The sequence below is a fragment of the Carcharhinus amblyrhynchos genome, chromosome 29 (assembly GCF_965287045.1).
Source record: "Carcharhinus amblyrhynchos chromosome 29, sCarAmb.v2.hapA, whole genome shotgun sequence".
Lineage (NCBI taxonomy): Eukaryota > Metazoa > Chordata > Chondrichthyes > Carcharhiniformes > Carcharhinidae > Carcharhinus > Carcharhinus amblyrhynchos.
This window is the reverse complement of record NC_137352.1, coordinates 2,389,668-2,417,460: the sequence shown is the minus strand read 5'-3', so window position 1 is coordinate 2,417,460 and position 27,793 is coordinate 2,389,668. Positions and strand designations below refer to the sequence as shown.

The 27,793-nt window shown below is 44.5% G+C and overlaps 1 protein-coding gene across 1 annotated transcript; it reads left to right on the top strand.

The window, feature by feature from the left end:
- Window positions 1–408: 408 nt before the first annotated feature.
- treh (trehalase (brush-border membrane glycoprotein)) lies at window positions 409–27,793 on the top strand. The gene is made up of 15 exons (XM_080214553.1): window positions 409–497; window positions 5,270–5,370; window positions 9,027–9,171; window positions 10,533–10,620; window positions 12,891–12,991; window positions 13,981–14,073; window positions 18,193–18,309; window positions 19,412–19,534; window positions 19,827–19,876; window positions 20,471–20,671; window positions 22,954–23,180; window positions 24,128–24,239; window positions 25,243–25,355; window positions 25,931–25,984; window positions 27,301–27,793. The coding sequence occupies exons 1-15, from the start codon at window positions 409–411 to the stop codon at window positions 27,439–27,441; spliced, it is 1,755 nt and encodes a 584-aa protein (XP_080070679.1). The 3' UTR covers window positions 27,442–27,793.

Here is a 27,793-nt window from a genome sequence, read left to right as displayed (position 1 = left end):
TACATCATTCCCTAAAAGTGGCGTCACAGGTAGATTGGGTCGTAAAGAGTGCTTTAGGTACATTAGTGGGCTAACCTCAGCCCCTCTTGCAGTGGGCTTCTGAAAACCTCCCCCAAAGCTGGGAAATTTTCACCCAGTGAATTTCAATTAGCGGTAAGTACAATGTGCGAAATAAAGTTTAGTAATCTGTGAATGTCAATTCTTTTTACTTTTCCATTAAAAGGAAAATTCCATTTTTTAATTTTAAATGCTTGTTTACCTGAACTTTGAAAACCATGATATCTCTTCCCTTTATCTGCTGAGCTAATTTCAGACTCTGGACTTTTGCACTCAGGTTAATTTTCATTTCTTGCTTTGGCTTCACTGTTGCTGTACTAATTGAGACTCTCTGTTTGCAATCTGTTAATAATGGCTCTGAAGTCATGGAGTTTGCTGATGGTGACCTTTTTCTTATGTCACGATAGATCCACAATGAGTCTCTCTCCTCCTTGTGACAGGTAGATATTTAATTTTTTTCTGTGTACAACAATTCAAATTAATAGCTTTGCTCTGGTGGTTTCTCCTTTTTTAAGTTGGATGTTTGTGGTCTCATCAGAGATTGTGCTGCATTGTCAGAGATGCCAAATTTAAATCAAAGTCTTGTCCATCCTTTGTGGATATAAAAGATCAAATGGAAGTATACAACAAAGAGTGTCAATATTTGTGACTCAACCAGTATCTTTGAAACTGATTTATATGGCACTTATTGCATTTTTGAGATCTTGCTTTGTGCATATTGGGTGCTGCATTTCCTACAACCCATTACAGCACTTCAGAAGCACCCAATTGATTGTAAAATATTTTGGGAGAGGGTGTGTGAAATGCACTGTAAAGTAATGCAGGTTTCTTTTTGAACACATACTTTTTTGAAGACACTCCAGTGTGGCACTGGTGGGGGTTGAGGTGGGGGGAGGGGGTGGTAGCACTGAGATGCTACCTTCAGCTATGATGGGATCTTGGCACCATTTGCTTGTTCAAGTGAATGTTAGAGGGGCTATTAGAAGAGTTGTTGTCCTGGACAACATTCCTCCCTACACACCCAAAGAAACATTTGGCTGGCAATTTGTCTCTGCTGTTTCAAGGAGCATGCTGATGGGCATTATTTGATCTCTAAGTAATCTATTGAAGGAATTTGAGGATATTTTGGAAAATAATTGCGTGTTCATGCTTTACTATAATGTGATGATGAACTACTTTTTAAAGATATTTTTCTGTGGTGGAAGCCCTTCAGTGTATTGCTCTTCCAGGTATGCCAGTCTTCCTCTTCACTTCTATTGTCTTCCTTCCTTTCTTCCCAAAGGTGTGGGAGATAGATTCTGAATTCTGCTTAAAATGCATGCACATGGATGTCCCTGGATAAAGAAATCAGGAATGGTAGACATCCTGGCTAATTTGAATGCAAACCTCCTCCTCTGTAGGGCACAGAAACATATTAAACTCTGCAGTTGTGTTTTTAGGATATATTAAATTGTTTGATGAAGATGTGATCATGGTTTAACTAAATCAATAAAAAGTGAAATGGATGATTTGCCTTACTATGGTGTTGGATCTTGATGCAATACCAGGTCTGTCTGATCACTTTCTCTTGAATGTGCTGATTTCTATACACTTTAGGCAAAGGAAATGGGAGCCAGTTATGCAGGACAGAGCTTGTCCACCATTGTGAATGGATAAATTCATCCAAAGATATGGGAGCAATTCTCTCATTCCGCTGTGCTGTTGTTTTAGCACCCCAGGCTGAGAGACTCGAGCAACAGCCAATTTGCGCTGGGTGTCCGGCCCTGAGCGCATCTCCCAGTGCTGGAAATTGGCACAGAGCTGTACTATATATACAATCACTGACTGTAATGTACATAAGAACATAAGAACATAAGAAGTAGGAGCAGGAGTAGGCCATCTAGCCCTTCGAGCCTGCCCCACCATTCAATAAGATCATGGCTGATCTGTCGTGGCTCAGTTCCACATTCCCGCCCTCTCCCCATAACCCTTAATCCCCTTCTCTTATCAAAATCCCAGCAACCCGCGTCTTAAAAATATTTAGCGAGGCAGCCTCCACCACTTCAACGGGCAGAGAATTCCAGAGATTCACCACCCTTTGAGTGAAGAAGTTCCTCCTCAATTCCGTTTTAAACCGCACCCCCCTTTATCTTGAGGCTGTGCCCCCTAGTCCTACTATCCTTTCTGAGCGGGAAGAGTCTCTCCACCTCTATCCTATCCATCCCATTCATCATCTTATACGTCTCAATGAGATCTCCCCTCATTCTTCTAAACTCTAACGAGTACAAGCCTAATTTATTCAGCCTCTCCTCATAGCTCAACCCCCTCAACTCCGGCATCAGCCTAGTAAACCTCCTCTGCACTCCCTCCAAGGCCAAAATATCCTTGCGTAAGTACGGCGCCCAAAACTGCACACAGTACTCCAGCTGCGGCCTCACCAATGCCCTATACAGCCGCAGCAAGACCTCCCTACTTTTATATTCAATCCCCCTCGCTATGAAGGCCAGCATCCCATTCGCCTTCCTGACCACCTGCTGCACCTGCAAGCTGGGTTTTTGCGATTCATGCACAAGGACCCCGAGGTCCCTCTGCACTGTCATCTGCTGCAGTTTTTCGCCACTTAAGTAATAGTCCTTCCTACCATTATTCCTACCAAAGTGGACCACCTCGCACTTGCCAACATTAAATTCCATTTGCCATTTCCTGGCCCATTCGCCCAGCCTATCTAGATCCTTCTGCAGACTCTCCACACCCTCCACACAATTTGACGTTCCCCCAATCTTGGTGTCATCAGCAAATTTCGACACCCTACACTCGGTTCCCTCCTCCAGATTATCTATATAAATGGTAAATAGCTGAGGCCCCAGTACCGACCCCTGGGGCACTCCACTAGTCACCATCCGCCAATCCGAATAGCACCCATTGACCCCCACTCTCTGCCGCCTATTTGACAACCAATCCTCTATCCACGCTAACACCCTACCCCCAACTCCATGTCCCCTGACCTTCTGCAATAACCTCTTGTGAGGTACCTTGTCAAACGCCTTCTGAAAATCCAGAAAGACCACATCCACTGCCCTAGACACATCCTCATAGAACTCCAGTAAATTTGTCAGACACGACTTCCCTTTAACGAAACCGTGCTGCGTCTGCTCTATCAAGCAGTTCCCCTCAAGATGCCTCGCTATTTCCTCCTTGATGACGGATTCTAACATTTTACCTACAACAGACGTTAAACTAACCGGCCTTTAATTCCCTGCCTTTTGCCTGGCACCCTTCTTAAACAACGGTGTAACATTAGCCATTTTCCAATCTTCCGGCACTTCCCTGGAATCCAGCGACGTCTGTAATTTAAATATAATCAGCGGGCCTGAGGCTGAAATCGCCGAGACTGCTAGACTCTCCCCCCTCCAGCCAGGAGCAAGTGGCAAAGTGCCAATTCCCATAGGGCACCTTGGTACTGATTGGACAGGGCTTTTGTGGGGGTGGAGGGTCTGGCTGCCATTCGGTGGCCAAGATAGTGGGGGGGAGGGAGGTGGGTTGCCTGAGGCTGGCTCGAACATGCCCAGGAGACCAGCTTTCAGACCATGGCAGAGTGAGGGCTGGCGTTGTGGGAATGATGTGGAGATGCCGACGTTGGACTGGGGTAAACACAGTAAGAAGTCTCTCAACACCAGGTTAAAGTCCAACAGATTTATTTGGTGGCAAACGTCCCTAGCTTTCAGAGCATTGCTCCTTTGCCAGGTGAGGTGGAAGATGAAGGAGCAGTGCTCTGAAAGCTTAGTGGCATTTGTTACCAAATAAACCTGTTGGACTTTAACCTGGTGTTGTGAGACTTCTTACTGTGTTGGGGGAACGGCCAGTGATTGAACTGGCCAGCTATCGGGAGGTTGGCAGATAGGGGCCACTGCACCTGTGCCGATTTCAGCACAGTTTGGCACTGTGCTGCCGGTCTCTCCAGCTGGATTTGGCCCTGCCCCACTGCTTTTCAGATTGAATCACTCTGCACAGTGTGGGAGATTCATGTTTAAACTCCCACTGAAACAAACCAACAGGATTTACTCCAGTTTTAATGCGAATTTGGCACTTTATTGCCCCCATGTTGTCAGGATCTGATCATCTTATTGATCTACAATCTATATCAGATAAAACTGATCCAATCTTGTTTGGACGTGTACAGTTACAGCTTGCAATATTACTTGCTGAATGAGTTGGTAGTTATAGAGGGACAAAAGTCCTCAAATTGTGATTGCTGTTTCAGCTTTCACAAGAGATTAAATATGACTCTTCTTGATAGCATTGTTTACCAGGCTGATTCCAGGGACAGTGGGACTGGAGTATGAGGAGAGATTGACTAGATTAGGATTGTTTTCACGGAGTTCAGACGAATGAGGGGGGATCTCATAGACACTTATAAAAATTCTAACAGGGACTAGACTGGGCAGATGCAGGGAGAATATTCCCGATGGTGGGAAAGTCCAGAACCAGGGGGTCATAGTCTGAGGATTGGGGTAAACCATTTAGGACTGAGGAGACATTTCTTCACCTAAACAATGGTCAGCCTGTGGAAATCATTACCACAGAAAGTCGTTGTTGCCAAAACATTGAATGTATTTAAGAGGCAGTTGGATATAGCACTTGGGGTGAATGGGATCAAAGGTTATGAGGAAAAGCAGGATTAGGTTATTGAGTTGGATGATCGGCCATGATCGTAATGAATGGTGGAGCAGACTAAAGGGCCAAATGGCCACCTCCTGCTTATCTTCTATGTTGGTCTTGGATTCTGGAATGAACACTGAGGGTGGAGTGTATGGTACATGCCCAGAAAGATTGAAAACGGACTGTAAAGTGGTCAGATTGATGTAAGTCTTGAGCATGTACAGTGGGAGTATCCAAGCTGAAGCCTATTATTCTTTGCTACTTTGCCCTGTTTAAAATTTGAGGCCCCAGGGCCTAGAAAAGGGCTATTCTTGATGGTGTTGCCTCAGTGGCAGATCTAAAATAAAACAAGAGAATTTGCATTAGCAACTGGGATTTTATTTAAATTAATGGGAGCCATGTATTCAGCCTTGGCCTTGGAAAGCAAATGCTGACCCAAGCAAAGACTTGGATGCCCCCCCACCCCCGCCAGAGTATATATATCACTGTTGAAGGGCTTTTTAACCAGGCCTATGATACAACTCGATGCTCGCTCACTGGCAAATATTAACTCTCTTTCTCTCCCTCCCCTGAGCTACATCTATTGCACTGGAAAGCTTCTACACCAAGTGCAGATGGCCAAGCTCTTCAATGATGACAAGCATTTTGTGGATATGAAGTTAAAGGTCAATCCAGGTATGTCCAAGAATTCACTTTTTTCCTCAATCATTTGATTTCTTCTCAGTAGTTTTTAAAAAAAATACAAACCAATTCCTTCAAAAGCATCTTGCAAATAAAACACAAGCAATAAGCCAATTCAGTCTAGCACTTTGCAATTTGCATAATGATGATGGCTGTGTTGAAATAGTGCTGTGAGCAGGAGACCACAGGAGCTGCTATTTATTTCCTGATCCATTCAGCCAGTATGCTGTGAACCCTATGGGTCCCACTGAAGTTCAGAGAAGCAGTAATCCCAATCCTTTCCTTTCTATTTCATTCAACAATGACTTGCTGCTATTTAGAATTACCCTCTGATAACTTTCTTGCACCCTTTCTCAAACTCATCACTTTGGGCCAAAATTTGTTGGCAAACTAAGTTATAGGCGTCAGCCACTATTAATATGCAAATTGTGCAACGACTTCTGGCAAGAAAGAGAGAGCCCAAGGGTTATGAATTAACCTCATGTCAACAGAATCTCTACTTCATCCTTCATGTGAAATTTCAAGACATTGCTGCCTTTTCACATTACTTGTTACATTTATCTTGAGGTTAGGAATGAACATTCCTGCAAAGCCACTAAGCCCTCTCAAAGTAAACAAGAACTGGAGTTTCTCACTCTCTCTTGAAGTTGAAAATTCTTGGAGATTTTTGATGTTTAAAATTTTACATTTTTTCCCCACTATCCAATCTCTGTACCTAATTTGCCTCTGGCCCAATATCCTCCATCATTCCTGTCTGTTTCTCAAACCTCACTGGTTCAGGAGATGGACAGTTTATAAAGAAGCTAAATACCATGGATTGTGGAAATCTGACATAAAAACAGAAAATGCTGGGAAAACTCAGCGCAGTCCCAAAGAGGACTTGAATGTAACTCTGTTCTGTCTCTCCAGAGAGACTGTTTCACTGTCTTTCAGTTAGGATCCCAGAAACTCTGCCTTTCCTATGCAATTATTAGCTTTCTTCCACCACTCTTCATTCCCAGCAAGGTTCAGCTACAAAGTTGTATCTGTAAAGTTGTTCTCAGTCATAGGGTAAGGATGAAAGTCTGAACATCATGCACTTGGACTTGCCTCACTCAATAACTGCAGGGACATTAGCTCATGCCTCTATCTTACTGTTTAATAATGGTAATACTTCATAGAATCATAGAGTCTCCACAGTGCAGAAGGTGGCCATTCAGCCAACCAAGCCTGAACTGACAACAGTCCCATCCAGGCCCTATTCCTATAACCCACCATTTACCTTGCTAATCCCCCTGACACGAAAAGACAATTTATCATGACCAATCAACCTAACCCTGCACAAAAAAATTCTAACATTTTCATACCCATAAACCGTGAGGGTTTTGGGTCAATTAGCCCTAGATCCAATGATTCATGTTTATTAACTTGCTATAACCTTCAACCCTTGATTAAATTACATTTTCTGGTAGGACTGTTACCTTAGACATTACAGAATCCTAATGAGAAAAGACTTTGCAGCACAATTGTAAAGTAAATTACCTGTGTAAATATTGAGATGGTTTCATCTCTGCCGCTGAGAAAGAGGAAAAAAAGAGAAAAGTTTATTTGTTAGTCACAAGTAGGCTGCAATGAAGTTACTGTGAAAATCCCTGAGTTGCCACACTCTGTCACCTGTTTGGGTACACTGAGGGAGAATTTTAGCATGGCCAATGCACCTAACCAGCACATCTTTGGACTATGGGAGGAAACCAGAGCACCCAGAGGAAAAACACGCAGACACGGGGAAAAACGTGCAACCTCCGCACTGATGATGACCCAAGTCAGGAATCAAACCTGGGTCCCTGGCGTAGTTAGCAATGCTAACTACTGTGCCACCATGTCTGTCCACTTGCCTGGGTTTGTTGTTTAAGGGCACATTTTTTTGACATAAAATCCCCCCCACTACTCCATAGTCTGACTGGACTGTGTGTCTAAGCCTTGCCCAAACGACCATTCTTCATGTGTGAGCCTAGGACTGTTGAGTTTGGCAGAATATTCAACAGTGGAGGATGTCACAGTTGAGCCTGATTCTGTTCCAGTTGGATAGCAATTGCCCAAGGATTTCAGCTCCTGTTGCCGCCTTGGCTCTGAGTACCAGCCTTTGGTTTGAGTGAGTTGGTAGCACAGCAGAGAGTGGCATTAGGGAAAAGATATGGAGAAGCTGCAAAAAAGATTCAAGCAAAAGTTTGATTTTGATTTATTATTGTCACATGTATTAACTTACAGTGAAAAGTATTGTTTCTTGTGCGCTATACAGATACAGCATACAGAAGGAAAGGAGAGAGTGCAGAATGTAATGTTACAGTGATAGCTAAGGTGTAGAGAAAGATCAACTTAATGTGAGGTAGGTCCATTCAAAAGTTTGACAGCAGCAGGGAAGAAGCTGTACTTGAATCGGTTGGTACGTGACCTCAGACTTTTGTATCTTTTTCCTAACGGAAGAAGGTGGAAGAGAGAATGTCCAGGGTGTGTGGGGTCCCTACTGATACTGGCCACTTTGCCAAGGCAGCGGGAACTATAGACAGAGCCAATGGATGGGAGGCTGTTTTGCGAGATGGATTTGGCAACATTCATGATCTTTTGTAGTTCGTTGCGGTCTTGGGCAGAGCAGGAGCCATATCAAGCTGTGATACAACCAGAAAGAATGCTTTCTATGGTGCATCTATAAAATTTGGTGAGAGTTGTAGCTGACATGCCAAATTTCCTTAGTCTTTTGAGAAAGTAGGGACGTTCACTAATCCAGAAAGTCTGAGCATGCTGACTTTCTTCTGTTCCTCTTCCATTAAGCATAAAGGGTGACTTTGTACAGATCTTTCCAGATTATGAAAGGGTTTGTAAGGTAGCTATAGAGATGATTCCATTTGTGGAGAACCCCAAAACTAGGGGAGGATAAATATAAGATAGTCGCCAATAAACCTAATCAGGAATTCAGGAGAAACATCTTTACCCAGTGAATGTGTGGAACTCACTACCACACTGTGATTGAAGTGAACAGCTTAGGTGCATCTAAGGGGGAGCAAGGAAAACCTGAGAAGTAGGAAAATATGTTGATGGTGATGGAATGGATGCGAGGAGCTTGTGTAAGGACTGCTTTAAACCAAAAGCAGAATACTGCAGGTGCTGGAAAACAAAAACAGAAAATGTTGGAAATACTAAGTAGCTCAGGCAACATCTGTGGACAGAGAAACTGGTTTATCGTTTCATCAGAAATGGTAATGTCCGTGTAAATCAGGGCCAAAGTTTCCATTTTTCTGTAAGTATGATATTATATAAAATTAGCTACATTTGATTTATTATTGTCACGTGTTAGTATACAGTAAAAAGTATTGTTTCTTGTGTGTTATACAAAGTAAATCGTACTTAGAGGGAAACGAGAGTGCAGAATATAGTGTTACAGTCATAGCTAGGGTGGAGAGAAAGATCAACTTGATGCAAGATAAGTCCATTCAGAAGTCTGACAGTAGCAGGGAAGAAGCTGTTCTTGACGCATCTCCTCCTTAAATGCATCTAGTGAAAAACTAGATTTTAAAATATGTTACAATCTATCAACTGTCGAGATAAATCCACTGATTTACAATTATGAAAATAAACAATTTTAATTTTCTTTTCTCTTCTCTGAAAATCTTAAGGTGTTGTTTTGGAAGCTTTTCAAAACCTCACTGAGACCTCGCCTACGCCCATAACAAAGGAACAGCTGAAACTCTTTGTTCGAGCATACTTTGACTCTCCTGGACAGGAGTTTGAGAAATGGACACCAGGCGACTGGGGTGATCAGTAGGTGTAAAACAGTACAATCGCTCTGTCTTTATTCCTGAGGTTACTCTCCATGGCTGACTGGATTATTTTAAAAAGTTTTTGGTGAAGTACATCAGATTTACTGCCTCTGGATTAAAAGGAATAGGTTGAAATTCAGCCTCATGACATCATCTGTGTATATGTTTCAGTGCTGTAGGAGTGCAGCATTGTCAGATGTGTCCTTTTTTTTGGATGAGGCAGTATAAGAATGAACTTGTGTTTCTGTTGTACCTTTCATGAATTCTCTGGTGTCCTGCAACCAGAGGCTAGGGGTGACACGGTGGGACAGTGGTTAGCACTGCTGCCTCACATTGCCAGACACGTGGGTTTGATTCCCAGCTTGGGTCACTGTCTGTGTGGCGTTTGCATGTTCTCCCCATGTCTGTGTGGGTTTCCTCTGGATGCTCCGGTTTCCTCCCACAGTCCAAAGCCATGCTGGTTAGGTGATGTGGCTGTGCTAAATTCTCCCTCACTGTACCCGAACAGGCACTGGAGTGTGGCAACTAGGCAAATTTCACAGTAACTCCATTGCAGTGTTAATGTAAGCCTACTTATGACACTAATAAATAAACTTTTTAAACTTGGTTCATTTTGTCTGCTGCATAGTTGGACACTTTAGGAACTTTCAAGCAGTTATTGGATAGGCACATGTGCTGTACTGTCCTATGTTTCTATAACTTGCTATGTTTAAATAACTGTTCCTGAAGCATTTTGAACTGTTTGACACGAGGAATTAGATGTGTTAGATTGGTTCCGGAGATGCAACACTTGAATAAACATGTCTGGAATTTAGAAGGAAGTGAGATGACCTCCCTGAAGCACGAGGGGACTTGACAGGGTAAACACTTCCCCCGGCTGGCAAATCGAGACTCTGGGATAAAGGCTCAATCGTTTGGTACTAAGATACAAAACAGCTTGTGAATCTTCGGAATAAAAGTAGAAAATGCTGGAAATACTCAGCAGGTCTGGCAGCTTCTGAAACAGAGTTAATGTTTCAGTCGTGACCTTTTATCAGAGTTCCTTTCTGATGAAAAATTAATTGTTTCTTGCAGACGTTGCCCAATTTGCTGAGTTTTTCCATTATTTTCTGCAGAATTTACCAGCAGTTGCAATTCATGCAGCAGTTGTCATCCCCAGGGTGTTGTGGATGCTTGACAGATGAGCATATTCTTGGTCCAAGAGAATTGAGGCACTTGGAGAGCTGGTGAGAAAGTAGAGAAGCATCATGATCACATTGAATGATGGAGCTGGCTCAAACGGCTGGAGGCCTACTCCAGCTCCTATTATTAAGGCTGTTGTAAATATAATGATTTTGTTAATAAATAATGTCACTCTGGCAGCCCCCGAATCCTTCAGAAGATTTCTGACCAGAAACTGCGACTTTGGGCATCAGAACTGCATGCTCTCTGGAAATCCTTGGGAAGAAAGGTATGTGTGGAACTGTGCTTTGAACATATTCACAGGCATGTGTGAGCGAGAGGGGCAAAGAGACAAAATAATCAACTTTGCAATCTGCTGCAGTCATTGTGTCAAACATACAGATGCAATTCCCAGGACTTCCACTTTGGAAGTGTGCAGCGGAGCCACCATGTTATAAACTGGTTTTCAACAAGTGGAAGATTTGCAAACCTGCCCTTGCCCGCAAATAAATTCAGTAACCCAAGGCCTTGAAAGTCTTACTGATCTTAATGGAGTGGCATCAGTACACAGCTTCACCTGAGCAGCAGAATGACCATTCTGAGAGACATGTCCGCCCTTGCAAAGCTAAATTAACTTCTCTCTCATTGAGAGCAATGCTAGGGGACACTTGTTGGTGTGTATCTTTTAAACATATTACAGGCAGGAGAGAGAGGCAAACTGAATTCCTTTATCCTCTCGTCGTCTTTCTGTAAGCAGACAGTTTGTGAATTCTTTTTAAAGTATGCTGTAGTGTGTTTTCCCCCTAAATCCTGTGATTGTGAGGTCTGATTTTATAAGTAACACACAGCAAACTCTCTCTATGATTAGTTCAAGATTTGCTTATTTCACATTCAGACCTGGGGTGACGGGGGCTGATTACACAGCCATGATCTCTTCGGCACAGTGAGCTCAAGGGACTGAATGGCCTATTGGTGTTCCTGTTTCTTATGTAGATGTGCGCATAAACGCACACAGATAGAAGAGAGAGAGGTTTTACACCTATGGTCAGAGTAAATGAGCATGAATTTAAAATAAAGCAGACTTTGAGGAATTGAGGGAGAGTTGTTGGCTGCTTCGTCTCCTGGAAGCCCTGTTACTGCTGTTTCCGACAATCAGCAGACTGATCCAAGAGGTGACGTAAGTAATAAAGACTGTTCAAAAGGCTAGGAGCGTGGAGTCATGTGCTGTAGCCTGTTGATTAGTTAATTGCCGCTCTACAAGCAGTTTCTTTGCTTCTGGCCAAAATGCGTTGTTTTCCTTAGGAGTGAAATGGTGGCTGTTTACATCTCTTCAGTGTAACAAGTTTTTAATATCTGTCTATTACTGTAACTGGGGAGTCAAATTTGTCTGCTAGTTTTGTGATTACAATGAAGTGCGAAATTCCACAAGGATGAGAATGGAACTCTTTGTAATCTCTGGAAACTTCCACATCAGATAGCAATTGAGTCATGTGATCTGTGGCAGCCATCTTTTTGGTTCAGCAAAAGTCAAATTTAAAATAGCAAAATAAATAACATTTTGAAGCTGTTATAATGGCCATGATTTCTCTGTGGGCTTTGTGGAGTACGAGCTACTTTTTATTGAGCGAATGGAGGCTCGCCCAAAGGGAAGCAGTCAGCAGGGTGTTTTAAACTGGTTACTCTATCCAGACCATTGTTGTAGGTCCTGAGGTGAAGTCTATCTGATTGTAAGCTGCAGATGCAGCCTTTTCCTTAGGTGCACAGTAAAGGGTGTTGGTGACAGGAAACTGGCATTTGGCTGAATTACTGCATTGCACCATTTTACAGTTTTGATTTCTTTTCACATCCTGTTGACGTAATGCATTCATATTTCCAATTTAATAATCACATGTGACAGAAGCTGACAACCAGCCTATCTGGCCCAGTGAGCTCATGCTGACATTCTTGGAGACAGGAGACATTGTTTTGGGTCCTGATTCAGCCTGTGTACAGTTCTGGTCACCTTATTGTAGAAAGAATATTATTAAACTAGAAAGAGTGCAGAAAAGATTTATTAGGATGCTAATGAGGACTTGATATCTTGAATTATAAGGAGGGGCTGGATAGACTGAGACTTTTTCCTCTGGAGCTTAGGAGGCTGAGGGGTGATCTTATAGACGTCTATAAAATAATGAGGGGCAGAGATCAGCTAGATAGTCAATATCTTTTCCCAAAGGTAGCGGAGCCTAAGCTGCCAGAGAAAGTAGTAGAGGTGGGTACAATTTTGTTTTTAAAAGGCGTTTAGATAGTTACATGAGTAAGATAGCTATCATGGAATATGGGCTAAACGCGGGCAATTAGGCTTAGCGGTTTAAAAAAAAGGGGGCAGCATGGACAAGTGGGCCGAATGGCCTGTTTGCATGCTGTAAACGTCTATGACTCTACAAACCTATCTGCTTGTAATCTTGAATTCACATTGACCTTGAGGTAAGCTTTAGGTTCGCTGATCCGTGTTGTGAGATGCATCTTTCTCTGCATTTAAACTGTCACTCAACTGATGAAACACACTCTTCCTTTCAGATTAAGCTGGATGTACAGTCACACCCAGAGCTGTATTCTCAGATTTATGTGCCTAATCCATTGGTCGTACCTGGTGGTCGATTCAGAGAATTTTATTACTGGTAAGAGTATGTCAGGTGGGTTGACGGTTATGGCAGTTCTAACTCAATGTGCTGCTGAAATTAACCTGAAGCCAAAGACCATTTCTGTATTGTTGTGGTCAATTTACAAGGTAATGCTGGTTGGAGACAATACACATCTCTTCAATCTGTGTTTAACCCTCTCTCCACTCATATTGTCTGTACCTTTAAGACTTGATTATCTGTAAAGACTCGCATTCCAACTATTATCTTGTAAATTGAGTTTGTGTCTGTATATGCCCTGTTTGTGAACACAACTCCTCACTCTCCTGAAGAAGAAGTAACACTCTGAAAGCTTGTGCTACCAAATAAACCTGTTGGACTTTAACCTGCTGTTGAGGAACTTCTTACTGTGCCCACCCCAGTCCAACGCTGGTATCTCCACATCAAACCACCAACAGCAGATTTTCTACTCCAGGAAGGCTTTCAGCTACCGTGCCGAATTTCCAAAACCAGGGGGGGAGAGAGAGACATTACTTTCAGTCTGATGTCAACTCCCTTCTAAACCAAACACTGCTGCCAGCCAAAAAAAAACCTTAAATTCCCTGGGAAGGGGAAAACAAACCTTACCAGAACCCATGATCTTCCTCCTAATGATGCAGAGTCACTTAACTAATCCCAGAGTAAACATAAACCCTATTTAAACAATGTAAGGAGCAATAAAAGGACTCCATACTCAGTCTGGCAACAACAACATCAGCTAAGGCTGAGAGTCAAGAACGATTGAAGCTGTGAGAGCCACAGTGGTGATGATTTTTAAAAAAAACTTTAAGGTACACTCGCATCACAGGATATAAAAGTTCCTCCAGAGACTGGCAGAGCTAGCTACCAAAGGACTCTGAGTCATTACTGGGTTGAGAGACTCTTCCACTGCCAATCTGTATGAGCATCAAGACATTGGAGTTAACTCCACCTTCTGGATGGTTTGTAGTTTGTTAGGATTGGTGCTGACTGTTTTCTTTCTTCCTCAGGGATTCGTACTGGATAATAAAAGGATTGCTACTCTCAGAGATGAATAAAACCGCCAAAGGAATGATTGAAAATTTCCTGTATCTCGTCCAAAGGTGAAGTAGAGGGAGGGGGACCCATAATCCAGTGAGAGTCAGCACCTTCAGGAGAGGAGGGAGACCCTGTACCCCAGTGAGAGTCAGCACCTTCAGGAGAGGAGGGGGACCCTGTACCCCAGTGAGAGTCAGCACTGAGGGAGGGGAGGGGGACCCTGTACCCCAGTGAGAGTCAGCACCTTCAGGAGAGGAGGGAGACCCTGTACCCCAGTGAGAGTCAGGACTGAGGGAGAGGAGGGAGACCCTGTACCCCAGTGAGAGTCAGCACCTTCAGGAGAGGAGGGAGACCCTGTACCCCAGTGAGAGTCAGCACCTTCAGGAGAGGAGGGGGACCCTGTACCCCAGTGAGAGTCAGCACCTTCAGGAGAGGAGGGAGACCCTGTACCCCAGTGAGAGTCAGGACTGAGGGAGAGGAGGGAGACCCTGTACCCCAGTGAGAGTCAGCACCTTCAGGAGAGGAGGGGGACCCTGTACCCCAGTGAGAGTCAGCACTGAGGGAGGGGAGGGGGACCCTGTACCCCAGTGAGAGTCAGCACCTTCAGGAGAGGAGGGAGACCCTGTACCCCAGTGAGAGTCAGCACCTTCAGGAGAGGAGGGAGACCCTGTACCCCAGTGAGAGTCAGGACTGAGGGAGAGGAGGGAGACCCTGTACCCCAGTGAGAGTCAGCACTGAGGGAGAGGAGGGAGACCCTGTACACCAGTGAGAGTCAGCACCTTCAGGAGAGGAGGGAGACCCTGTACCCCAGTGAGAGTCAGCACCTTCAGGAGAGGAGGGAGACCCTGTACCCCAGTGAGAGTCAGCACCTTCAGGAGAGGAGGGAGACCCTGTACCCCAGTGAGAGTCAGGACTGAGGGAGAGGAGGGAGACCCTGTACCCCAGTGAGAGTCAGCACCTTCAGGAGAGGAGGGGGACCCTGTACCCCAGTGAGAGTCAGGACTGAGGGAGAGGAGGGAGACCCTGTACCCCAGTGAGAGTCAGCACCTTCAGGAGAGGAGGGAGACCCTGTACCCCAGTGAGAGTCAGCACTGAGGGAGAGGAGGGAGACCCTGTACCCCAGTGAGAGTCAGCACTGAGGGAGAGGAGGGAGACCCTGTACACCAGTGAGAGTCAGCATCTTCAGGAGAGGAGGGAGACCCTGTACCCCAGTGAGAGTCAGCACCTTCAGGAGAGGAGGGGGACCCTGTACCCCAGTGAGAATCAACACCTTCAGGAGAGGAGGGAGACCCTGTACCCCAGTGAGAGTCAGCACTTTCAGGAGAGGAGGGGGACCCTGTACCCCAGTGAGAGTCAGCACCTTCAGGAGAGGAGGAAGACCCTGTACCCCAGTGAGAGTCAGCACCTTGCTAAAGTTGGAGGGAAACTAGGGCAAAATAGGGAAGGAAGAAATAAAACTAACTTTGAGTATTGAAGTAAGGGTGTTGCTGTCGTTGTGACTGATTTCAGTAGTGCTGAGGGGTTTAGAAAGGGGTGCGCTGTGGTTGGGTGAGGGTCTCAACCTTGCTACACTCCATACAACCAAGTAACATTCACACCACACAACGACCATCTCCAGAGGGAATCTTAACTAACATAAGAACATAAGAAATAGGAGCAGGAGTAGGCCATCTGGCCCTTCGAGCCTGCCCCGCCATTCAATAAGATCATGGCTGATCTGTCATGGCTCAGTTCCACATTCCCGCCCTCTCCCCATAACCCTTAATCCCCTCTCTTATCAAAAACCCATCAACCTGCGTCTTAAAAATATTTAGCGAGGCAGCCTCCACCACTTCAACGGGCAGAGAATTCCAGAGATTCACCACCCTTTGAGTGAAGAAGTTCCTCCTCAATTCCATTCTAAACCGCCCCCCCCCTTTATCTTGAGGCTGTGCCCCCTAGTCCTACTGTCCTTTCTGAGCGGAAAGAATCTCTCCACCTCTATCCTATCCATCCCATTCATCATCTTATACGTCTCAATGAGATCTCCCCTCATTCTTCTAAACTCTAACGAGTACAAGCCTAGTTTATTCAGCCTCTCCTCATAGCTCAACCCCCTCAACTCCGGCATCAGCCTAGTAAACCTCCTCTGCACTCCCTCCAAGGCCAAAATATCCTTGCGTAAGTACGGCGCCCAAAACTGCACACAGTACTCCAGCTGCGGCCTCACCAATGCCCTATACAGCCGCAGCAAGACCTCCCTACTTTTATATTCAATCCCCCTCGCTATGAAGGCCAGCATCCCATTCGCCTTCCTGACCACCTGCAAGCTGGGTTTTTGCGATTCATGCACAAGGACCCCGAGGTCCCTCTGCACCGTCGCCTGCTGCAGTTTTTCTCCACGTAAGTAATAATCCTTCCTACCATTATTCCTACCAAAGTGGACAACCTCGCACTTGCTAACATTAAATTCCATTTGCCAGTTCCTGGCCCATTCACCCAGCCTATCTAGATCCTTCTGCAGACTCTCCACACCCTCCGCACAATTTGCCTTTCCACCAATCTTGGTGTCATCAGCAAATTTCGACACCCTGCACTCGGTTCCCTCCTCCAGATCATCTATATAAATGGTAAATAGCTGAGGCCCCAGCACCGACCCCTGAGGCACTCCACTAGTCACCAACCGCCAATCCGAATAGCACCCATTGACCCCCACTCTCTGCCTCCTATTTGACAACCAGTCCTCTATCCACGCTAACACCCTACCGCCAACTCCATGTCCCCTGACACTAACTCCCTTTGACATTCTATTACTATTGCTGAATCCCCCCACTATCAACATCCTGGGGGTTACTACTGACCAGAAACTTAACTGGATAAGTCCTATAAAAACGAAGAGCAGATCAGAGGCTAGAAAGTAACTCATCTTCTGAGACCCCAAAGCCTGTCCACCATCTACAAGGCATAAATCAGGAGTGTGATGGAATACTCCCCACTTGCCAGGATGGGTGCAGCTCCAATAACACCGGAAGCTTGACACCATCCATAACAAAGCAGCCTGCCTGACTGGCACCATGTCCACAAATAAGCATTCACTCCACCACTGAGCACAGTGGAAACCTTGTATCATCTAAAAGATACACTGCAGGAACTCACCAAGGCTCCTTAAGCAGCACCTTCCAAACCCAGGACTGCCACCATTTGGAATGATAAGAGCAGCAGATGCCTGTGAATATCACCACCTGGAAGTTCCCCTCCAAGTCACTCGCCATCCTAACTTGGAAATATATTGCCATTCCTTCACTGTGAAACTCCCTCCCTAACAGCGCTGCAGGTGTACCTACACCACATGGACTGCAGCGGTTCAGGAAGACAGCTCACCACCATCTTCTTGAGGACAATTGGGAATGGGCAATAAATGCTGGCCTTGCCCTTCCAAAGCCCATCCCTTTTAAAAAATTGAACACCAAGTTTGAGCTAAGAATGGGCAACTAATGGAGCTGGAATACTTTGCTCAAGTATCTGAGATACATGGGAGTGTAGAATTCTGTTCATGTGAAAATGAAATATGATGTTGGTAGTCAGATCTTGTTCTGCATTCTCTGTAATCTCTCCCAGTCTTACAGTACTCTAAACTCCTTCAATTCTGGGATTCTGATTTTTATTGCTGCCTCATTGGCTGCCCTGCTTTCAAAGGGGCTACGTAAATGCAAGTTACATTGAAAATTTAAATATTATTCTCTTCCTTTCTCACTCCTTAATCAGTCTTATTTCCCCCTCTCTTTGTACCTGATTTGACTCTAATTCACCCTACTACCTTCTCTATCTTCCTGTTTCTTTCTCAATCTTTAAATCTTATTGGTTGGGGTGTAAGACTTTTGATCCAGTTAAAAGCTTGATTATAAATGCAAACTGTTATGACTGCGTTATTTATCAGACTCCCTTGGCTGAGGTCAGCATCTCACTACTTGGGATAACTGTTGATTTTTTTTTCTTCCCCCCCTCTATAGTCCCATGGATTTTAACTTGTTACAGTAACTCCTGCAGTCCCAATTCCATTCCCAGTACCTTGCAGCTTCCATTGTTGATCCCAGTGTTAAATCCCACTATTTATGATTGTAAACTCCTCTCGAAGCAATGAATCCTGTGTGTGGTGGGAGAGCGGTGACACAAATTGAAATGTTTAACCTCTCTTTATTTTACAGATTTGGATTCATCCCAAATGGAGGGCGAATTTATTATGAGCGCAGGAGTCAGCCCCCCTTCCTACAACTGATGATGGATAGTTACATCAAGTTCACAAACGACAGGGCCTTCTTAAGGTCAGCTGTCTGGTATCACTGGCTGTGATGTGATTGAATCAAGTTTATTTATTGGTCACAAATAAGGCTTACATTAACACTGCAATGATGTTACTGTGAAATTCCCCTAATCATCACACTCTGGCACCTTTGGGTCAATGCACCTAACCAGCATGTCTTTCAGAATGTTGGAGGAAACCCACGCAGACATGGGGAGGAAGTGCAAACTCCGCACAGACAGTGACCCAAGCTGGAATTGAACCCAGGTCATTGGCACCGTGCCAGAGTACTGCCCCAAATAATAATATAGCCTTATTGCTTTCTTCCTACTCCGACTGAGCAACACGGTGAGGATGGAGCTCGTATCTATATAACTTTGCTAAAATCAATGTTTGTTAGCATGTTCTGGGGAGCGGGTTGCAGTGCCACAGATGATGTGTGACCCCAGATTCTGAAGGGGAAAGTTTGCCGAGCAATCTCTCGGGAGAATGGAATAAGACTTGACCCTCACTGAACTGGAGGGCAGAATGTGATCCCCAATATTTTGGTAAGGATCCCAAGTAATGAAAAAGGACTTGAGCTTAGCCAATGTAAAGTGGAGCTGCTGAATATCATCACTGTGATTGGGCTTTGAACATTTTCGTTTTTGCACCTAATAAGCTAGATGTAACTGTCTCAATCATTATAGTTCCATAAAACTAGTAAACTATATGTTGAACAAGTTACTGTGAGTTATCCTTGCTCTGCTGTGACTGTGCTCTGCAGATAGAAAGCTGGTGTCAGTAAACTGATGTATGCTGCTGAACTGTTATTTAAAATTCTGGTTGGTTTCCTAATGTTCTTTAGTGAAGGAAACCTGCCATCTATTTCTCATCTCAGCTGATTTGTTACTCAGGTTGTGCACAAGTTTTCTCAGTGAACTGGCCAAGCAAGCAACTCGGTTGAATTAAAATTTATATTGCAGCAATTAAAGAAGTTTCACCAATATCTTTGAGATGATCTCGAGATGGCCTTGTCAGATGATGCCCAAGCGAATGAATTAAGGCAAACAAAGCCACAAGGAGCAGAAACGAGTTTGTGTTCACACTCATAAACATCTTGAAATGTATTTTTTTTTGTTCAGGCAAAACATTGATCTCCTGGACAAGGAATATGATTTCTGGATGAAGAATCGAACTGTCTCTCTTATTGTGGGAGACAGAACCCATCTTTTGAATCGGTATATTGTGGAAGCAGCTGGTCCCAGGTTGGTATAGATATAAACTGTCCCTCTGCTTGGTCACTGTGTGTCTCAGATTTAGTAATGAGAAAACATTAGATCAACACTGCTTCCGTGGTCTTCGCTACCTTAATATCACACAGCAGCAGAGTTTCCTGATAACAGCAAGTGCTGGACAAGTTCACATGGCAGCTCACAGAGAGGAACATAGATCCTCTGGCTGGGACCAGTTGTCAGGAATCTCTCTCTTGAAATGACCTGCCATCTGCTTCCCAGACTTTTATTGTGCAGAATATTCATTGCCTTCTTTCTAAAACAGGCCTGAGTCCTACAGCAAGGACATAGATTTGGCACAGACAGTAACGGAAGGTAATGTTTTAATTCTAAAACTAATTTGAATATTAAAGCAACTGGAAAAAGAATTAGGAGTGTTCGATGGGGGACTGTGTAGAGGAAGCTTTACTCTGTATACCTGTCCTGGGAGAGTTTGATGGGGGAGTGTGTAGAGGGAGCTTTACTCTGTATTTTACCCTGTGCTATACCTGTCCTGGGAGTATTTGATGGGGACAGTGTAGAGGGAGCTTTACTCTGTATCTAACCCTGTGCTGTACCTGTCCTGGGAGTGTTTGATGGGGACAGTGTAGAGGGAGCTTTACTCTGTATCTAACCCTGTGCTGTACCCATCCTGGGAGTGTTTGATGGGGGACAGTGTAGAGGGAGCTTTACTCTGTATCTAACCCTGTGCTGTACCTGTCCTGGGAGGGTTTGATGGGGACAGTGTAGAGGGAGTTTTACTCTGTATCTAACCCCGTGCTGTCCCTGTCCTGGGAGTGTTTGGTTTTGGTGCTGATTTGCTGCCTGTGGTTGCAGAGTCTGCAGCAGTCTAAGCTCTGTGAATTTGAAGTTTAAGTTGGATGAGTCTTGTCATTCCGATAGTTCAATGACACTAACTGTAATCCTCAGCTGCTCGAGAAGACCTGTGGTTGGAGCTGAAAACAGGAGCGGAATCTGGCTGGGATTTTTCATCACGCTGGTTTATTGACTCCAATGGAAAAAATAATGGAACTTTAAAGGACACACACACTAAGTACATCCTCCCTGTCGACCTGAACTCTGTCCTCTGCAGGAATGAACGAATCCTGGCATTGTTCCACAAGCAGCTGGGTCAGTATCACCGGGCAGCGAGGAAATATTCAAACTCTTCTGTTTCCATACATGGCCTGATCGACTTCCGGTCTCCTGCTGTACATGTTAGTGTGTTTATAAAGAGACAGACTAGATCAAAGGTGATACTTGTGTGTAGCTGAAGTGAGAATGACTGCTCTTGACTTCACGACAGCATTTGACTGAGTGTGATATCAAGGAGCTCTAGCTCAATGGGAATGGGGTGGAAAAGTCTCCTCTATTTAGAATCATACCTGGCATGGAGGAAGATGGTTGAGGGAGGTCATTTATCCTGGTCCCAGGATATCTCTGCAGGAGTTCCTCAGGGTTAGCGTCCTAGGCCCAACCATCTACAGCTGCTCCATCAGTGACCTTCCTTCCATCATAAGGTCCCCAGTGGAGATGTTCATTTATGATTGTGCAACGTCCAGTGCCATTTGCAACTCAGATATTGAAGCAGTCCACGTTCAAATGCCACAAGATCTGGACAATATCCAGGCTTGGGCTGACAAATGGCAAGTAACATTCACACTACACAAATGCCAGGCAATGACCATCACCAACAACAGAAAATCTAAACATCACTGCCTGACATACAATGGCATTACCATTGCTGAATCCCCCACTATCAACATCCTGGGGGTATATATTGACTGTAAACGAGACTAGCCATATAAATACTTGGCCAAACAGCAGGTCAGAGGCTGGAACTTTGCCACGTATAACTGACCACCTGATTCCACTACCTACAAGGCACAAGTCAAAAGTGTGATGGAATACTCCCCAGTTGCCTGGATGGGTGCAGCTTCAACAACTCAAAGCTTGACACCATCCAAGACAAAGCAGCTTGTTTGATTGGCACCACATCAACTACATTCAACATTCACTCCCTCTACCATTAACACACTATGGCAGCAGCAGCAGTGTGTATTATCTACAAGAGACACTGTAGCAACTCACCAAGACTCCTTTGACACCATCTTCCAAACCCCTGACCTCTATCACCTCGAAGAACATGGACAGCAAATGCATAGGAACATCAACAGCTGCAAGTTCCCCGCCAAGCCACATACCATTCTGACTTGGAAATATACTGTTGTCCCATCACTGTCACTGAGTCAAAATCCTGGACTTCCCTCCCTAACAGCACTGTAGGTGTACCTACCCCACATGGACTGTAGTGCTTCAAGAAGGCAGCTCACCACCAGCTTCTCGATGGGCAATGAATGCTGGCCTAGCCAGTGATAGCTACATCCTTGAAATGATAATATTTTTAAAAATGGCATTAGACTCGTACCGAGAGGTCAAATTAGTCTGACGTTTGTCTGATCAGATGTTGGGTAAAAATCAAAGTGGATTTGTTCATGTTGAACCATGAACATCCTGCTGATGTGCATTTTAGGGAGTCAGACATGAAGCCTGGTGACTTGGACTAGGTCTGAATGTGCTGTAGACAAACCAGAGACAGCATCTCTCCAAGGGTGAGTCCACTGGGCAAAACGGTCAATTTCAGGAAAAACTAATCCTGTTGACAGCCTTATTTAGTTTCCATTCTGATGAAGGGTTGCTGCTCAAACATTAAACTTTCCCTTGTCTTTCGCACATCGATCATTTTCAGAAATTTTCTCTTTCTGCTTCATTGGATATTTTCTCACTCTTGACCACCTCTCCAGTTCAGTTTGTGGATCACGGGCCCCAGGCAAAGATTCCCTGGAACTGGAAACAGGAGTGTCCAGGTGCAGTGACCCACTCTGTGCCCACGGGTCTGTGGAATGAGACACTCTGGTGTTGGGACAGCTGAGATGGGGAACTCTCCTCAAACTGTTGTACTATTTGTGATGGACTTTACTTGACAATGCCTCAACCACCTCACCACTGATAACAGATGAGATTAAATGTATTCCTGGAGGTTTCATCAGGTGATTTTTTTTTCCCCCCACTTGCCAGCCATTAATCAGCTAACACGGCCATCCTTGTGCTGTACGGCCTGTCTACATCAACTGGAACACAAAAGATTCATTGCCTACTTGGATGAAGCTGGATTATCAGCCAAAACAGCCTTTTCCCCCCCCATTTCTAATATTTAAAATTTTGCCAAAGAGAAATGTTCAAAGGAAATGACAAAAACAATCTCTTTTATTGTCCTGTGATGTTTCTCCAATTTTGTATGTAGTAGCGGTGTCCTCAAGATTCACCTTTCATTTCTGGAGATCCAGGCCGATCCTGGAGAGTTGGTAACCTTACCACTCTCTGATGCCAATGTGCTTGTTGCTATTTTTCAGGTAACCCTCGCAAGGCTCAATACTATGACAAAGCCTTGAAACGTCGCATCGCTGCTGTACATGACGTTTTCTGGGACAGAACGCAAGGAAGCTGGTTTGATTACAACTTGATAAGTAACCGCAGCAACACTGCCTTCTATGCTTCAAACTTGGCCCCTCTCTGGGCTGAGTGTTTTACTGAGCAGGAACCAGGGGAGACAGCAGAGATGGTGATCCGTTATTTGGAGGTAATGCTGCTCATTATCCCAAATATACCCCTGGTGGCTGGTGTGGGGTGGGAGTGGAGGGCAAGTTATTTTCTGAATGTGTCGATGCTGACACCCCTGCAGCAAAACATCAGCCAGGCTCTCCCAGACCAGCATTTACTTCTAGCTCTCTCGGACTGTCACTAGGCTACAGATCCATTAGCAATGCGGTCTCTGGCAGCTTTGCAAAGGGTGACCATTGGGATTCTGCTGGACTGTGACCACGAGGACTGGAGTTTAGATTGTGACCTGTCCTGAATTTGTTCATTTTGACAAATGGCTGTTAAGGCTAAGGATAAGGGTCACTGTCACTGGTGGGAAGGGAACTGTTGATTAAAAAAGGGATTGACCTCTGCCTTGTGAACCTATCACATCGAGTGGTGAATCTGTGGAACTCTTTGCTGCAGAAAGCTGTGGAAGCCAGGTCAGTGAGTGTCTAAGACAGACAGACTCTTGATTAATAAGGGGATTAGTGGTTATGAGGAAAAGGCAGGAGAATGGGGATGAGAAGAAGATCAGCCATGGTTGAATGTTAGAGCAGACTCGATGGGCCGAGTGGCATAATTCTGCTCCTATGTCTTGTCGTCTTATTAAATCTGTATTCCAGGAAGAGGGTCATTAATATTTTTAATTACTGGCTAGGAATTGCGTGCAGGAGACTAATTATCCTGCAGCTCCAGTGATTTTAGAAAGCCAACAATAATCATCTGAGCTTCATGTATTAGTAACAACAGAGTATTTAATATGATATCAATTAATTAATATGGTAAAACATCCCAAGGCATTTCAGAGCAGGTTTCCAAAACACTGAACTACTTGAGATATTAGAATAGATGCCAGAGAAGCAGGTTTTAGAAAGTTGTTAGAGGTCAGATGAATATTGACTTGTGTGCACAGTCCTCAGTGGGGGTCTATGCTTTCTTTAACAGGATCACCAGCTACTCTGGTACACCAATGGAATCCCGACCTCTCTGGTAGCAAGTGGTGAGCAGTGGGACTATCCCAATGCCTGGCCACCGCTACAGCAGATCATCATTGAAGGTAAACAAAATCCTGCTTTTATTTCATTCGTTGGCACATGACGCACATGATTCCTGGAGGTTTCATCACATGACTCTCCCTCCATGCTCCAGCCAATAGTCAGCCGATGCTGGCCTGTTGCCAGATACTTTCTTTGTTAAAACAATTTACAACCTCAATGTCCAATTTGTCCCTGAGTTGAGCTTCTGACATTCTGTCCTCTTCATCACCAAGACCACCCTTCCTCCACCTCTAATGCTTCAAGGTTACAGAGCTGACTGAGACCAAAGACCTGAACATGATGAAAGAAGTTTAAAATTGAGATGTTGGTAAAAAGGGACAAGTACAGATTAGTGAGCATGGGATTAATGGATGAACAAGATTTGATGTAAGGAGAGCAGAGTTTTGCACAAGCTCAGGTTTGTCGAAGGTGGAAGACAGGAGGTTGGCCAAGAGTTTGTTGTATCAGAATTTCAGTAGCAGATGCGGTTACAAGGTTGATGGATGTATATGAAAATTAGACAGTGAGGTCTTCAACAGTTTGGGACAAGCAATTGGAAATGAAGATGTGGAGATTGTAAGGAAAGAAACTCTGGGGACTCTGCAATTGGAGCCTTGCACTGAATCCAAGGGAGACCATCCCTGTAAACTCTGAAATTAAGCTGGAATTCTGGATAAGGAGTCTGAGAATCCCAGGAGAAGCTGATGATGCAGAACAGAGTGCAAAGACTGGATGCCGCAAAATGTGGGCTTTAAATGACTGTAGTTTGGAGTGGGGTTGTCAGTAGTTTAAGATTGAATGGTGAAACAACAGTTTGGCAGTAATGACAGAATCTGAATGGATGCTCAGTACGGTGAGTGTACCTTTATGGATCAATCTGCAGAGCAAGGATCACACAACCCAAGGAATCCATTGGGAGCAGGGCGAGGGATCACTCAAGGCAAGAATCTCAACCAGGAAATCATCTGAGTAGCTGAACAGTTTGAGCTTTGATTAATTTTGTTAATTTGTTTCATAAACAAGGCCTGGCAAAGTCCAACTCTGAGGCAGGCCGGAAAATTGCCTTACAGCAAGCACAGAAATGGATCCAAGCAAACTGGGTTCTGTACCAGAAGCATCAAGCCATGTTTGAGAAAGTAAGCATCACTTTTTTGTTTTGCAGAACAATTGTGATAGAGACTCCAAAATCAGGACAACTGTTTGACAAGAGCTGGACTCCTCACTCTGAGATCCTTCATAATCACTCTTCACTTGGTGGTGGGATATCAAACCTCATCCTCATATGGGGATGTTGGCCGTTCTCTCTCTCTGTTAGGCTGGTTGTTCCTTTATACAGTGAGAGGATGGTGGGGTCAGTGTGCACCCTTCATAATAGAGACGTGGAAATCAAACCTCCTGATCTCTTTCTGCCATTTCTACAAGACAGGGTTAACTCTTGGTTCGATATGCATATCTTAAATTGGCTGCAAAGACTGATGGATCACTGTGTGGAGTGGAAATTAGAAAAGGAATGATTGAGCACAGTGTTTCCACGGTGGTACTTGTAATGCAAACTCACTAAACCCACCTCACAGGGGGGAGCGCGGCAGACACTTTTCAATTTGATTACTTGATGTTGTGGGTTGGATGAACTGAACACACTGCCTGTGCTCTAAAGATGAGAAATCACCTCTCGTACACCCTATCAAATAACATTTTTCTTTTCTTGCAGTACGATGTGAGTGGAGATGGTAAACCAGGTGGGGGAGGAGAGTATGACGTGCAGGTCAGAGCCTTTTCAATGGTTCCAATGTCTATTGAAGTGTATCTTTGTTCTCAGTGATGTGCAAGGGTTGGAGTGAGGACCAGCTGAGGGTCCCAACACTGGGGTTTTGAGTAGCATTAACCAATGTGTGATGGTGGCAGGGGCACTGCCAGGAGGCTGCAGGAACACTCTTGTGGTGCAGCCTCAAATGTTTTACTTTCTTCCCCCACTCCAGGCGCTCCTCACGCCCACAATACATAATTCAAGAACAATGTGGCACACAGCCACTGGCTCTGAAAGAATTATCCAGTTAGTCCTGCTCTCTCATCCCCGCATTGTACTAAAGATTTTCCCTTTTTCCGTATTCCCTGAATCTACTTCATCTCTTTCTCAGGCAACACATTCCAGATCATTACTTACTATATCAGTTAATAAACTTCTTGAACTCTTTCTGCCCCCCACCCCACTTTCTTCTTTTGTATTTTGCCTTAAATCTGTGTTCCCTGGTTACAGAGGGAAAGATGCTGTTCTGTGTAGTTGAGGTCTCCCTCCCCACCCCCCCCCCCCCGCCCAACCCCTCAATATCCCATGATTCCTCAGATCAGAATTTACTAAATTTTGGCCTTGAATAGAGTCGATGTCCCTCACCCTTCACTGCTCGCTGGAGAAGAAATCCACAGCAGGAATTCCTCCTTGTCTCCCGTGCTTCCGAAAATCTTAATCTGTAAGGAGCTTATTTTAGATTTTAAATTATTATACTCCAGCAATGCTGATTTGTTACAAGTGAACTCATTTCCTCTGAGGATTCTCCTCCAGCTGTTTGATGTGAGTTGCTTATGGAAGTCGATCAGCTACAGATTTGAACTCCCTCGGGGGGATGGGGTTTGAGCAGGCTGATCCTATATTTTGGGTTTAAAAGATTGAGAGTTGATCTTATTGAAACCCTTAAGATTCTGAGGAGGCTTGACAGGATGCGTGCTAAGATGTTTTCCCCTTGTGGGGGAATCGAGAACTAGGGAGTGACATTTTAAAAAATGAGTCTCCCCTTTTAATACAAAGACGAGAAGGCATCTTTTCTGAGGTTCATTAGTCTTTGGGATTCTCTTCCACAGAAAGCAGTGGAGACTGGGTCATTGAATATATCACAAACAGTTTGACAGATTTTTGATCCACAAGGGCATTGAGATTTTTGGGGGATTTGATGGGAAAGTGGGAAAACTAAATCAGATCAGCAAAGGCCTCATTGGCAGAGCAGGTTTAGAGGACTGAATGACCTCCCTGCTCCTATTTCTTATGTTTTTTAAATGTTCTTAATAGTTAACATTGTTCCCGTGCAGGTGGGATTCGGATGGACGAATGGTGTTGTACTGGAGCTTCTAGACCAGTATGGAGACCAACTCACGTCAGGAGTCACTGGACAGACTTGCTTCTCCTTGCTCACTGTGCTTCTGGTTGGTCTCCTGCGCTCTCAGTTCTGATGAACTGTAGCAACATGGCTCACAAATCAACAGCCTTCAAATTCAGCTGCCATTCACCGTAACTGCTTTGCAGTGTTAATGTCAGCCTACTTGTGACAATAATATAAAAACTTTTACCTATTCTGCAGCGTTATCCTCAGCTCTGGCAGTTTGAAGGGGAGGAGGAGCAGGGAACGAAAGACCTGTGTTCAGGAGAGAATTGTGGGACAAATTTTAGAAAGCTTATGATGAGGGACGTATTGCACAATAACTAATTTAGTGAGGACGAGTGTGTTGATAAAGCTGCTGCTGTTTGCCCCAGCTGTGTGCCAATTCCTGTGACACTGCTTCTGATTCTCTGCTTGGTTTTGTT